Source organism: Plodia interpunctella, chromosome 23, assembly GCF_027563975.2.
Source record: "Plodia interpunctella isolate USDA-ARS_2022_Savannah chromosome 23, ilPloInte3.2, whole genome shotgun sequence".
Taxonomy (NCBI): domain Eukaryota; kingdom Metazoa; phylum Arthropoda; class Insecta; order Lepidoptera; family Pyralidae; genus Plodia; species Plodia interpunctella.
Genome location: NC_071316.1, coordinates 1,176,555 through 1,191,359, shown reverse-complemented (window position 1 = coordinate 1,191,359; position 14,805 = coordinate 1,176,555). Strand labels below are relative to the sequence as shown.

At 32.1% G+C, this 14,805-nt stretch overlaps 1 protein-coding gene across 8 annotated transcripts in view; it reads left to right on the top strand.

Annotated features, from left to right (window-relative positions):
• The window catches only part of LOC128680155 (voltage-dependent calcium channel type D subunit alpha-1-like), a 49,470-nt gene that overhangs the window by 25,919 nt on the left and 8,746 nt on the right, over positions 1-14,805 (top strand). For 5 of the 8 annotated variants that reach the window (XR_008405822.2, XR_008405821.2, XM_053763002.2 and 2 more), the window contains exons 17-37: positions 248-348; positions 488-520; positions 902-1,014; positions 1,112-1,256; positions 1,790-1,925; positions 2,344-2,507; positions 2,870-2,954; positions 3,321-3,428; positions 5,719-5,771; positions 6,428-6,565; positions 7,481-7,595; positions 7,923-8,053; positions 9,115-9,259; positions 9,581-9,661; positions 9,902-10,021; positions 10,450-10,476; positions 10,989-11,174; positions 12,381-12,480; positions 13,212-13,390; positions 14,220-14,317; positions 14,493-14,581. Coding sequence is in view for 6 of the 8 variants with exons in the window: in XM_053763002.2 (XP_053618977.1) it covers positions 248-348; positions 488-520; positions 902-1,014; positions 1,112-1,256; positions 1,790-1,925; positions 2,344-2,507; positions 2,870-2,954; positions 3,321-3,428; positions 5,719-5,771; positions 6,428-6,565; positions 7,481-7,595; positions 7,923-8,053; positions 9,115-9,259; positions 9,581-9,661; positions 9,902-10,021; positions 10,450-10,476; positions 10,989-11,174; positions 12,381-12,480; positions 13,212-13,390; positions 14,220-14,317; positions 14,493-14,581 (2,347 nt within the window). In the remaining 2 variants the exon portion in view is untranslated. The remainder of the gene's footprint in view (positions 1-247; positions 349-487; positions 521-901; positions 1,015-1,111; positions 1,257-1,789; positions 1,926-2,343; positions 2,508-2,869; positions 2,955-3,320; positions 3,429-5,718; positions 5,772-6,427; positions 6,566-7,480; positions 7,596-7,922; positions 8,054-9,114; positions 9,260-9,580; positions 9,662-9,901; positions 10,022-10,449; positions 10,477-10,988; positions 11,175-12,380; positions 12,481-13,211; positions 13,391-14,219; positions 14,318-14,492; positions 14,582-14,805) is intronic. The other 3 variants (XM_053763005.2, XM_053763004.2, XM_053763003.2) reach the window with 2 other exon arrangements.

The following is a 14,805-nucleotide window of genomic DNA, read 5'->3' as shown; positions in this document are numbered from 1 at the left end:
TGAAAATACTTAACTGTGACAAAATTCATTTCAATTTTCTTCTACCTAGCTTAAGCCTACCTGTGCTTTTCTCAATCACGTATGCTAACATGATTTGTTTGCGATGTGCAGTTATGTTGTCGTCTGCCCATCTTATTACCATCCGAAATTCTTTTCTTCCGTCAACAAATCAGTTAATGAAAGTCGTATTAAAAATATATTGCAAACGTCAAAGAAAACAAGACTAATGGGTATCTGTATATTCCAGGGTGCAGACAGTCCAGAAGCTGGCAATCCACAATTAGATGAAGAAAGAGGAGAGACTGATGATGAGTATGTGAATGAAGAAGAAGGATATTCTAGTGAGGGGTAATTGCAAATTATATTATTATTTAATTTCGATTTGATAAAATGATTACTTCATCTAAAGATAAGCCAAGTCTAATTTATATAATTTCAACTATAACGCTTATTAATTTATGACCTTTTAATAATTTATTGCATGCAGCCGGCCTTATAAAAGATACAGAAGAGTTGCCAGGTAAGTGAATTAAAAAAAGCCACTTTATTTTAAGAAAATATTAACAATAAAAATAACAATTAATTGCCTTGTAAAACGTGAACAAAATGTACAATTTTCATGTCTTGACTATCTAGGATATTTTTATTTATTCCATTTTTACGCGAAAATATATTACCATCAAGTAATCAAAAGATCGTTAAATACGGAATACTAAAGCTATACGCTATTAGTGGCAACAGCAAGCACAGTATAAATAAACTACCCGTTTCTCTGGTGATGTCAATACACCTTATGCTGATGGTAATAATGAGGATAATATTGCTAGATAGAAAATTAATTTGAATATTTGTCGGCAGAAATAAAGTACAACTGCATAATTAATTCTTTATAATATTACAGATCAGAGCACGAATATGAAGAGACTGGTTCAGAAGAAGATATAGAGGCGCAGGAGCACGATGAGTCGGACAATGCCAATGACGCACTCGTCACAAACGAAAAAAAACAAAATGGTTAAATGTTACTTTTGGATTACTATAGTTTCCTCGCTTGACTGAAAATTTGAAAAACAATTGAGCAACGTGGATCATTCTTTTCTTTTTCTTGCAGGTGACATAAAGAAGGAAGATTCGAATTTGAAACGAAATGAAACTATATCTGCTCGCCCTCGCAGGTTGTCTGAAATAGAAATGAAGTCCCAAGAGAAACCTATTCCTGACGGCAGTAGCTTCTTCATATTTTCCAAAACGAATTGGTAAGTGTTGTATAATAAATAAAAAGTATGTAGTAGTCACATGTTGCTTAAAATAGTTATCTGCATTTTACTGTAATATCAATGGTAATTTACCAATAAATTAATTTAATATCAATTGTCGAAAAATAATATCAAATTAATAAAATTGTATTCATTATCACTAGTGAAAAAATCAAAATGGCTAATTACGATGATAATGATGATTCTTTCTTACTGGGAAATTAATTATACAGTAGTGGCAATTGAGGAAGAGAGAGAAAGCAAGTAGACAGAGAAAAATATAGATTTCATCATATCTTTGTTTTGCTCACATAAGAAAGGGAAATGTTTATAACAAATACACGGAACAAGATAGAGCACTAATATATTTTGTCTCACATCGTGTGATCGGTTTTATAACGCACAATCTGCCGTTTTATATGAAATGGGCTGCGAAGTTGTATAGTATTTTTCTATCTCATTTGACTACACTAGCGCGTGATCTTTACTTTTCTTTATCTTTGAATTAGTTTTGATTTATGTATTCTTTTCAGGTTTCGTGTGACCTGTTATAAAATACAAAACAATTCTTGGTTCAAGAATTTGATCTTGGTTTGCATTTTAGCATCCTCGCTCATGTTGGCCATGGAGGATCCTGTCGTTAACAAAAGTAATCAAGATAAAGCTGATGTAAGTTGACTGAAATACAGAAAACAATATTTAGAAAACGAAACTAAATAAAAAAATGAATAATACATTTATTTACTATTAATTATTAATTTAGTTTTGCATACTAGTATATTAGTACTTATATAGAAGCTCTAAAATCGATTTAAAAGTAACTATATTCTAAAAGATCAAACTTGTGTTGTGAGATAAGTGTAAAGAAAGTAAATACCTAAATTGAATTATTTTCGACTGGTGACTCCAGTTGAAAATACTTAACTGTTAATTATTTATTTACTTGACAATACTGGTGTTATTTCAGTCACCTAAAATAATCTAGCATGGCTAGTGGTAGTAGACTTAGTAGATCTACACTAGTGGATTAGATAACAGTATTTAGATCGAGATGAATTTAATGTTTTATATTACCATTATCTTTCAGACTTTAAAGAAAATCGACTACTTTTTCACTGCGGTATTCACGTTAGAGCTATGCCTCAAACTGATTACCTATGGATTCCTGTTCCACAAAGATGCATTCTGCCGTTCAGCTTTCAACGTGCTCGATTTGCTTGTGGTTGTTGTATCTCTTGTCTCTTTGAGTGGGTGAGTTGTTTTATTGTTTATCTCTTTTTTCATATGTCGATTTTATGGCAGCTTTCGACCAAAGCGAAGAGGCAAGGTGTTGCACTTCAACAACCAATAAATTTACTATTATTTGATTTCAAATATCGTCAAAGTATTTCGTCGGTTTTTTGAATAATTTTTCTCTTCACAAGAACTCAGCTAGCCGTTACTGTTATAAGAAAAAACATTTTCTTAGCTTACATGGATGATTTCTTCTACTCCGATATTGATATTAACAGTACCATTTAACTACTTTCTTACACACAAAAAAAGAATTAAATGCTGACGGCTCAGTATCAGTAATATTTAAAATATTTTATGATTATTTATTTGCTTGACAGGTCTGGATTATCATTCATAAAAATCCTGAGAGTCTTTCGTGTGTTGAGACCGCTGAGAGCTATCAATCGAGCTAAAGGTTTGAAGGTCAGTGTTATCTATCCTTTTATATAAAATTATTATTTCAAATTCGCCTATTTAGTTATTATAGGGATAATTTTGAAGGTTTTACTTTGGAGGTCTACAGTTATATTAGATTTCAAGATTGATAAACGAATATTTTTATTAATTGCTGCCATTTTGAAAGTATAAATCCAAAACTAATTTTGGTTTTCATGAACTGTTTCTTTTCTATTTAACTACAACGATATGAATATTATTTAATAATCTTGTTGAACACATGTTTTTAATTTTTTCATGAGACTAAATAGACGAATAAAACTAGGTAGTATTGATAAAACAATTGATAAATTAGTAATAATAATGACGTGTGTGCATTTCTGTCAATTTTAGCACGTAGTTCAGTGCGTGATCGTTGCGATTAAAACCATTGGAAACATTTTGCTGGTGACAAATCTACTGCAATTCATGTTTGCTGTCATGGGGGTACAAATGTTCAAGGTAGGGGGATAACCGACACCTTTGGGTAAAGAAATTCATTAATAAAACACATTCCCGTGAAGTAAGTACGCACTTCGTTCATACGAAGCACAGCTTAAAATTACAAGTTTGTTTTATAATTATACATGAAATAAATCATCTGGTTTCGTTATTTTGTGTGAGCTTTTGGATTTTTAGACTAACATTTATATTTTGCTTTTTTTGTGGGTCCAAAAAATGCGCTAACAACACGCATGCTTTATGTTTTTTTTTTTTAAATTCAAATCAACCCAAAGGTGTTGTGTGAATCTAGTGTTAAAAAATATAAATATTTTTGTAATTTTTTGGACTCAAAAGTGCTTTGATTGTGTTTTGTTTGCACAGTCCTCCCTACCTTGACATTTTTAGGAGCGAGGCCCTTGGTTTATAGTGTGTTTTTTTTTCCTGTTTTTTATTTCATTACTTTTTAATTACTTTTATCTGACAGACAACAATAAAAGTCGGATCAAGACACTGGCAATTTAATATATTTTATTTTAAACCTGGGGGCTTACCATCATCTCTTTACGCGATCCACTTTACGACCTAAACTGAAGTGCATCGCAAATTCGTACCATCGACTTAATTTTTTGTATGAATGCGATTCATTTTAGACTTCTAAATTGAACTGAGTTGCATTGGAGTCGTTCTGTAAAAGTTGATGGTGGGCCAGCAGAATTTGTACCTTAATTATTTGTAGAAATAATTATTTTTAACATATTTTCTTATTGGTGTTAATGTTTTTTTTTTTATTTTTGCATTTTTATACAAATTACCCATCGTGTGCTACATACACTACATATACGTACATTGGATGTAATGCGTGAAAACAAAAATATACATAAAATTGGGTAAAATGTTTGTTGTCTGTACTTTTAACCGTAACCATATATGTTTAATGCAGTATGTGGTGAAGTGCGTATACGCTTCTATAAAATCAATTGGAAATATATTTATTATAAATAATATGTTGCAGTTTATGTTTTCTGTTGTTGGTATTCAACTATTCAAGGTAAATAATTAATTAAATAAATCTATTGACGATATGTTTTGAGGTGATTTAGAGTAATTAAAAAAAAAAACAAACCATATGCTTTTTGTATTTTTACAATTTTAATGTTATATTATACTAAAGAAGTATTTGCCGGTCCGTAGAACATGTTCAGCGTATATTTTCTTGAAAAATAAGACACTTTTAAATATAACGTTGATAGATTTTCATAAAATATTACTGATATAATAAAATCGTATTAGATAGAGAGATATGCTGAATACAATGTATGTTTTGAATTAACATACAAATATACAATACAATACAAAAATCTTTATTGCACAAATTAATATATCAACCATATATTTATTATATCAATAAGTTAAATGTACGTTTGATTCAATAATGTGTAAATGTAAATTTAAATTAATTAATTTTATACAATTAAAAGCACTGTTATAACACAGAATTTCTTAACGTCTGTATGTATTTGTTTCGCTTTTTTATTTTAGTTCAGTTGATTTATTTTTATTAGGTACATGCCAAATTATTAGTTCACATTAGAAATCAAAATTACAAATTAAAATGTTTCTTTTTAATGTAGCTATTGTTAATGGATGATAGTATTAATAGGTGATGAAAGCGTGTATTCGTCCAGAAAGAGAGGGGGGGAGAGAGCGAGAGAGGGAGAGCACGCGGGAAATATATCCAAAGACAATATATATATATATATATATATATATATATATATATATATATATATATAACATAGACAATGCTAAAATGTTGCTATTTCCAAGATATTCTGCTTGAGAAACAGAACAAGTTTTATAAGTAAAAAAACCAACAAATAATTATATATCAGCCCTTATCGAAAAAATGGTAAGCCCTTCTGGCACGATAGGGACCAACACTGTTCAAATGAGTTTATCTCAGCATTTCTTTTCAGCAGTGGTCGTTCCGAAATGACCAGTAAGTAGTTTGTAGCTTGTGTAAAATTTGACGTGAAAAAGTGCCTGTGAAGGTCTAATTTCTGAATAAATTATTTGATTTGATTTAAAGGCCGACAGTTCGTCGGGCCACTTCCTTATTGGCTTGCCTTGCGATATTTTACCATCGGTTGGGACCCAAGTAGGTTATACTTTTGTCCCATCATTCTGGCATCAAAACAAGATAATACTTAAATTGGTTTAATTTTTTTAAAAATTGTAACAAAGATTCTTCCTTTGTGTAATAATATGAGCATGATTTTTCTTCGGGTTAATTGTTACACATTTTCAGGGAAAATTCTCCTCTTGTAATGACGTTACCAAACTCACAGAAAAAGAATGCAAGTAAGTAATTTTGATTAGATTACTTTGTTTAGATTACTGCCGCAGCACACACACCCATATTCACTTTTTGTACTTACCAACTTTTTTTTTTAATCTTAATTTTTTTTTCGGTTATTATGTGTATGTCTGTAGTTTTTAGAATAAACTCATTTCTGTTCTATTCTAATTTAATTCTTCATTTTATTAGCGTGTCGACTCAGCTAAAGCACCTGGTTATTACTTAATTACCTGAATCCCTTTATAAGCACAAAGCGCATAGTTTAAAAAAAAAAACCAATATAAAAGTGTATTATACATTAGTAATAAGGTGGCTTTTGATTGATTTTGCTGAAGAATGGAACTGCTGCAGATTTGAATTTATTTCTCGAAATCGATCTATTTACATAATTATTCTTTATCAGCAACTTGTTCCACTGATAACGAACATGCAAATGTCTCGAATTCGATAAATAAGTGTACACCAGAAACGGATGCAGCATCGATTTTGTTTAAACAAAATTCACAGAGAGACGCTGTCTGTACTGCTATGTTAACATAGATGTACAGACTCGACTCTCTGTGAAGACATTACTCAGACAAGCAAAGGTCTTCTTGGCCTATCTTCCACCTCTGGAAATATCGACTGTTGAAATGATGATAATGCATAAATTTTCCAGGGGTTCTTATTTGATATACAAGAATGGGGAGCCGACGATAGAAGACAGGGAGTGGGTCAACAATAAATTTAATTTTGACGACGTCCTCAGCGGGATGCTGACTTTATTCACTGTATCCACTTTTGAAGGATGGCCAGGGTGAGTTTGAATCGAGCAAGGAAAAAGAAAAAAAACTTCTGATTTTCTTTAATTGCAGCGATAATTTCAAAAAAAAATACGTTTATGTGTCTGAAACCTGTGACCTCATTAAAAGTTGTCAAACATTTTGATCGTAATCAGTAATAATGTTTAGGGCTATATTGACCCCTTGTTAATTGTTTTTTCTTTAAATTTAAACTTAATTTTTTTCTTTTATTTAGTTTCACCTGTCCCGATGTTTTCTTGTCTGTCTGTAATCAAATCTTGCAAGTTATATTACTCCTACTTCCACTGGACAGAGTTGAAATTTCCCACGTCGCTTCAGTTTCCATGAAAATGTATTAAAATGATAAGTATGACCTGACGTTGCGCCCAGGATCGGCTCCCAACGACGGAACTCCTTAGCGCTTTACAGCAAGCACATGGGTTTTTTGTCAGACATTAAATGCTACAAGACCTCTCTGTCGACAATAAAAGCTTGTGGCAAATATGACATTTTTGTAAAATACATGTTTTCACTTTTGCTTACACTAGCCGCTCGTCCCGGATTCAAAACCATAATAAAAAAGTTGCCTATGTCACTCCTGAAGGTTTCGCCTATCTCTGTGCCAAATTTCATCAAAATCGATTAATAAGTTTTTGAGTTTATTCATTACAAAGAAAAAATCAAATCTTTTCTCTTTATAATATTATTACATGTTGCCCGAGGCTTCGCTCCCGTGGGAATTTTGAGCCTGTGGCTCTCTTGGATAATGTACCTTTCTAATGGTGAAAGAATTTTTGAAATCGGTCCGGTAGTTTCGGAGTTTAACTGCCTCAAACAAATAAACTCACAAACGCTTACCTCTTTATAATAATAGTATATAGTATTGGAATAGTTAGTATGGATTAAAATATACAATTTTGCAATTGCAGATTGCTGTCCACATCGATGGATTCAAACAAAGAAGACATGGGTCCTATAGAAAATTCCAGACCACTTGTGGCATTTTTCTATATTAGTTATATTATTGTCATTGCATTTTTCATGGTAAGTCAATTAAAATATTAATTTTGGTTTATCAAAATAATGTTATGGTTTAATATGTTTTTTGATTGTTAATTCACTTCAATTGAAAGGCTGCAGTGAAGTTTGTTACGCCGCTTCTTCTTCACCTAGGTACGCTATAGAAGTCGGCGGAGGGAAATTTAATTGAGAGTGTTTTTAGATGTAAATGTTTGGCAAAATTTGAATTCAGCCGTTTCGATATAGTCAGATCCTTTGTAACGTATTTGATGAAACTTCGGAGGGTGTTTCTTTTAGTGGTGTAGTCATTATCAATTTCTGTTTGTATTAATTTAAGATCTATTATTCCAGGTAAACATATTCGTTGGTTTTGTCATAGTAACATTCCAAAAAGAGGGAGAGCAAGAATTTAAGGATTGTGAGTTGGATAAGAATCAGAGGAATTGCATTGAGTTTGCTTTGAAAGCGAAACCAGTGAGAAGGTACCGCTTTTCTTCTATATATTTTTTTTTAGGTCCGTTTGCTTGTTTATGGTACTATTCTACTCGGGAATAAAATAATATTATTGTCAAACAGTTTTCTTTTTGTTTGGCGCATACGCGATCACAATACTTGGCAACTTTCAATGGTCAATTATATTAAGTAGACATTTTATATTAAGTAGCTATTCACATCGGACCAGATAAGGTACAGAGACAAATTTATGTTTGAATAGTTATAACTCATGTATCTTCTGTCTGGTGCAGTAAATAGTTCATATATATATATATATATATATATATATATATATATATATGATTCATTGTAATTTGATTGATTTCATTGTAATTTCCATTTCCATCAATCAACTTTTTTTTTTGCAAGAAGTTTAAAGCAGTTTAAACAGATATTTATTTTTCTTTACAAAAAAGTACATATATTTTATGCAATCGTTAAAACTTTATGTTATGGTATTTTGTGATGACTGGTGCTTGAAATAGGCTAAAACAGCCTCTCATACAAGACACCAGAGGCCCCACCTCCAAAATAGTATTATTTTGCACTTATATAGCAGAAAAAAAAAAAGAAACAGCGTGTTTAATTGTGTATTAAAACTTTTCGTTCGTCTTCTGATTTGAAAACTGTCTTAATATTTTCCTTTATTTGTTTTTCTTGTAATACTTCATATGATATTTCTTCAAACGTTTAAGTACACAATATTTTTTAAAATGTTTTATAACTTAGCGCTAGCGCCTACATTGAGGGCAATAAATGAAAATCAGTGTTTTTGTACGAATGTGCAGAAATTTCTTTGAGTTATGGCCTTTTTGCCTTGCACTAATTCTTTTAGCATTATGCGTGTATCTACATGTAATATCAATATTGTTTTAATGATTTATATGTTAGATACCTATTGTTTTTAGTGTCTGTGGCAACACAAACGTTTTCTATATCTATGTCTAAAACTAAATAAAAATGACAAATGTAGAAAAGTTATTGTTAGTACAAATGTAATTATATGCATAATATGAATTCTACCTAGTAATATATGTTTACATTTCAGATACATTCCCAAACACCGCATCCAGTACAAGACGTGGTGGTTCGTGACGTCAGAGCGCTTCGAGTTCGTCATCTTCTTCTTCATCGTGCTCAACACCGTCACTCTCATGATGAAGTTTCACGGCGCTTCTCTCGAATACAAAAAGGTTTTTGACATAATATTCATTAATTTTATCACGTCTTTCGTCTATTGCATCTGTTTGTTTCTCATCGCGAAATTATTTTTGATCGAAAATTGATACTTTTTAGCTTGAAGAAATATCCCCTTTGTCCATTTTCGTAAAGAATTAATTTAAACCAGTCACAGGAAGAAAATAATTTTCCCTACTTATATTGACAACTTTAACAGATTGTGTTTTGTACAATGCGTAATATTTGTTCGTTACAAGATATAAGATTTTGAATGGATATTTTGTAAAGGTTTATCTAGATTGATGTGTAACATATTTTTCTTTAATTTTTTTCAGGTTTTGGATTACTTCAATATGATTCTCACTACAGTATTCATGTTGGAGTTTGTATTCAAATTAGCTGCATTTAGATTTAAGGCAAGTTGTATCAAATAACTTAAGATAAATACTTAGTTTTTTGTTGAGACAATTCTCAACAAAAAACTGAAAATCAAAATATTTTCTTATCGTACGTTCCTAAATATTTTGTAACTGAAATTTCTTCACACCTCCGTGACGACGTAACTGGTGATCCAAGGGCAAGGGTATTAAATGCGTTGTATTGGATTGTATAAAGACATAAATATATCTTTTCTTACTTATTTGTAACTGTTTCAGAATTATTTTGGAGATGCGTGGAACGTGACAGATTTCATTCTCGTAGTGGGGAGCATTATTGATATAGTGGTCACACAAGTTAATGAAAACAACCCTGATCTACCTGTTTTCGATCCCAATGTAAGAAATATTATAAGTTCGACAATATAAAATGCGTTTATTTAACAAAATATAGCATTAAAAAACTCCTCCTCCTAAACTAGACAAACTCGTAGAAACTTAGGGCACCGTTACTAAAAAAGCCTTATACACTACACAACTGACTTCAATGAATAGAAGAAACAAATTAAAATTCCAAGTTGCTTGAGGATGTGACAAAATTGTTTTAATATTATGGATAAAAATTCAATTAATGTTACACTAATTGAGCACGTAATATGTGTGTATTGATTTTATATCTTTAATTATACCCGCAGTCTTCTCTGCATGCTTTCAGCGTAAATTCCTACGACAGTACTTTTTAAAAGCTGTATTTTATTCAATAAAGTTCAAATAAATAGGAAAAAAAATACTGAACAGAATGCAAATTTTACTTTTTACTATTTCAGAATCCACAAGCGGCACCAAAAGACGAAGTAAGTATTAAAATCCATTATAAAATAAGGCCAATTGAAGTATGTCTCTAAAAAAACTATTTGTACGTTGTGGGCATACACAAGTACCTCCGTTTACTTAACTTGCTAACTGGATCAGGTTAATTCGCCCATTTGTATTTTAATTAAGTAATGTACGATAAACAATACACGACAACACAAGCATACTCACACATCCGAACCCTGTGCCCCACTTCCATAAAAAATTATATCCTATATCCAATGATCACACAATGTTAATGTGGGCGAGTGTCCTGGAGTCCTGAAACACAGGATTTTCCTAGCTCAGACTCCAGTCCACCCCCTCCATTATTAAATACAACTGATGTAATTTGAATTATGGTGGAAATAAATATATATTTTTTTCTTTTTTTTTTTTCTCAATATAGTGCGGATATTTCAAATCCTGTTTGCCTAACTAAGGACGTTAGAAGAAGGAAGGAAGTTAGAGGACTAATAATGTCTCACGTGATCAAACATATCTTATTTTCCAGGGCACCCTTCTAAAATACGTGACGTTCTTCCGACTGTTCCGAGCTATGCGACTGATCAAGCTGCTATCAAGAGGGGAAAGAATTAGGACACTACTATGGACATTCATAAAGTCCTTCCAAGCGCTACCTTACGTTGCTTTGTTGATCGTGTTACTGTTCTTCATCTATGCTGTGGTTGGCATGCAGGTAGGCAGTATACTCAGGACAAATTTAACTGTAGACATTATGTAATCAGTGATGAAATGATAAGAGCAAATATTATACATAACACCTTTATTGTATCTGTGTCTAATAGTTGGCAAATAAATGTTTGGATCTTTGAATCTTAGTACACCACCGCAGACATGGAAAACTATAAACTAAGTGCTTTAATTTCGCTACTGTAAGAGGGATAAACGCTTATTTGATATACACAAGAAGTAAAAGAGATAACGCGTATATATTTTCTCTTTCATCGTGTGCTTCGTTTTATATCAAAATCTTGCAACTTTGTAAGAAATAGACGGGAATATTGTAGTCTATCTTATTCGACCACGCTAGCTTCTTGTCTTTAGTTTTTTTTTATAATCACAGGTATTTCAACAATGCTTAATATAATCATAGTTTGACGACCTCGATGGCGCAGTGGCAAAGTTCTTGCCACTGAACCGAGAGGTCCCGGGTTCAATCCCCAGCCGGGTCATGATGGAAAATGATCTTTTTCTGATTGGTCCGGGTCTTGGATGTTTATCTATATACGTATTAGTTATAAAATATAGTATCGTTGAGTTAGTATCCCATAACACAAGTCTCGAACTTACTTTGGGGCTAACTCAATCTGTGTAATTCGTCCTAATATATTTATTTATTTATTTATTTATTTATTTATAGTTATTTCTCACAAGCTACAAACTACTGGTATTTCGGAACGACCACTGCTGAGAAGAAATGCCGAAAGAAACTCATTTGAACAGTGTTGGTCCCTATCATGCCAGATCGGCTTACCATTATTGTTTCTTACAATGTTTTTTTTTCTCTAATAATATATAAAAGTACATAATGTACATAGTCAAAAGGTATATCAAAACAGGTTATGATTGTGATCCGAGTGCTGATTATAATATATATATATATATATCGATGTGAAACACAATTAACTTACATGAAAATATATGAGAAACGAGATGACCAGTTCCCTCTGGCAGCACCCGTTCACGTTTGTCTATTGTTATTATATATATATATATATATATGTATTTGTTATAAAATATGTTATCGTTGAGTTAGTATCCCGTAACACATTTATCGAAGTTACTTTGGAGCTAGCTCAATCTGTGTGACCTTGTCCTTGTGTATATTTATTTATTTTATTTATAGTTACCTAAAGTATATTTCTTTTTGTTTATATTTCAGTTGTTCGGGAAGATCGATAATGATGATGACGTAATAACGAGACACAATAATTTTCAAACCTTTGGGAACGCCTTGATGGTGTTATTCAGATCTGCTACAGGTATTAATTAAGCAATTAAGCAACTCACGTTATTAAATAAATCTTAACACGAATTATCTCTCGCGCAATCCTCCAACTTTCATAGATTTGTTATCCAGAAATAATATCTCCTTCAACAATGCGCTGTCAGTAATGTGTAGATCTTACATTAAAACTAATGGCTAATTAGATATCTTCGGCCAAAGCGTCGGACAATTCCGAAATTCTATAATTAAGCTGTTCCCCTAGAATTTGCTTTACAATTGTTTTATCTTCTCCTAATACTCTGTACAAGCTGCTGTTCTGTGACATTTTCCTTTGATCAACTTACTTCTTTTATTAGCTATGTGAATTTATCTGAGTACTTATCTTCATAGTCGTATTCCTCATGGCTGAGGGTCGTGGTTATTACGTGGAATGAAACACATACAATAACTTTCTTGGCATTATTAATGGAGTGGTTTGCCATTGCCTTCTCTATTTCACACACAAAATAATAAGAATCAACCAGTGTGCAGGTTTCCTCACGAAGTTTTCCTTCAATTGGTTCAAGTGGTCGATGAAAACTACTATACATGAGTCAGATTGGTATACAAACTCATGTGGCACGAGTAGGATTCGAACCTGAGACCTTTCGATCCACAGGCGGGCGTCTTAATCATTACACCACCACCGCTTCCTTGAGTTCATTCAGCTCATTTTTGATGATCATGCTGTGTACACTAAATTTACTTTTGCACTTACTTTTGTAGGTGAAGCATGGCAAGACATAATGATGGCACTGTCTACTGACACTAGTGAAAGGCCAAACGAACCACCGAAATGTGTCAAATCCGATTTACAGGAAAACCAGGAAGGAGGGGAGGAGAATTGTGGCAATTGGCTTGCATTCCCGTATTTTATATCGTTTTCCCTACTTTGTACATTCTTGGTAAGACGCTTTATTTAGCAAATTACATAATTACCATATTTTATATTGATATATTGAAATGTAACAACAGCTTTATTTGAATTGATATGATTCTGTATTGCCACAGACACTATTACTAAACAAAAAACTAAATATACATATATTAGAAACAACGAGATATTCTAAAAGAATAAATGTATTTACAACATAAAGTACTATAAATTAAAATTAAAAATTAAAACTAAATACTAAATTAATTTAAATAAAAAAATGACACTAAATCGTCGTCGTCGCGCGGTAAAGTTCCCAGAAGGCTGGCGACATTTCCTCTTTGTATGGCCAAACTCAAACGTTGGCCAAAACAGTCGCCAGCCCTTGGGTCCCCAGAGACATCGATCAGGCGTGCGGACATTTCTTTGTAAACCGTTTTTGCATCAGCACCCCAAGGTCCCAGGGTCTCTACAGCAAAAGGCGTAAATATATTGATATGATTGAAATAACATGAGATGAAAAAACTTTATGACTCAATTTGTAATCGAAACTTATAGGAATCATGGCTGCTTTCATCTCATTATTTAAATAAATGAATGAATAATAAGTTAACAATACAACATTATCTATCAACGTCGTTCAAATGAGCTAATAATCTGATTTCCTATTTACGTCCGAAGTACTTAAAAATAATTACGTGCGTTTGCTCTTAACTAACCAAAAAATTTAAAAATGTTGTCATTCAGATTTCGTCAAAATGGTAATAGCGAAACTTTTATACTTACTTTTCTAATCTATATATCCTATAACTTTTATCGTCCCGATCCAATTAAACCCAAAGCACGTATAAATTTTTCAGATCATCAACTTATTCGTAGCTGTCATCATGGATAATTTTGATTATTTAACAAGAGATTGGTCGATTCTGGGACCTCATCATTTGGATGAATTTGTAAGGTAATTACTTACTTAATTAAACTGTGCCTTAGAAGTCGGCAGTAAATTTACGAATAAGTGTGACATCTAATCAAAGAATTTTATTTCAAAAAAATATTTGTATTCGCAATTATTATGTAGCACCTATTAGATTTCTAGTGTGCCTCAGTTTCTATTTTGGGCTTTGATTTTTTAGGTTATGGAGCGAATATGACCCCGATGCAAAAGGGAGAATCAAACATCTGGACGTTGTGAATTTACTAAGAAAAATTAGCCCTCCCTTAGGTATGTTAACAGTTTTTATACATCTAAACGGCGCTAATCACAAGATTATAGTTGTTAAATAAAAAAAAGTGTTGGGTAAAGGTATCTTTTTCTCATTAGTTTCTCCAAGACGTTCGATCTTAGGTCAAATTGCGTCATTTTTGCTTAGCGTAAGACTGAGCCGTTGCCTATTGTGATACGCGTAGGACCTAAGTCTTTCTTTATGTATATGTTCGTGTGTGTGT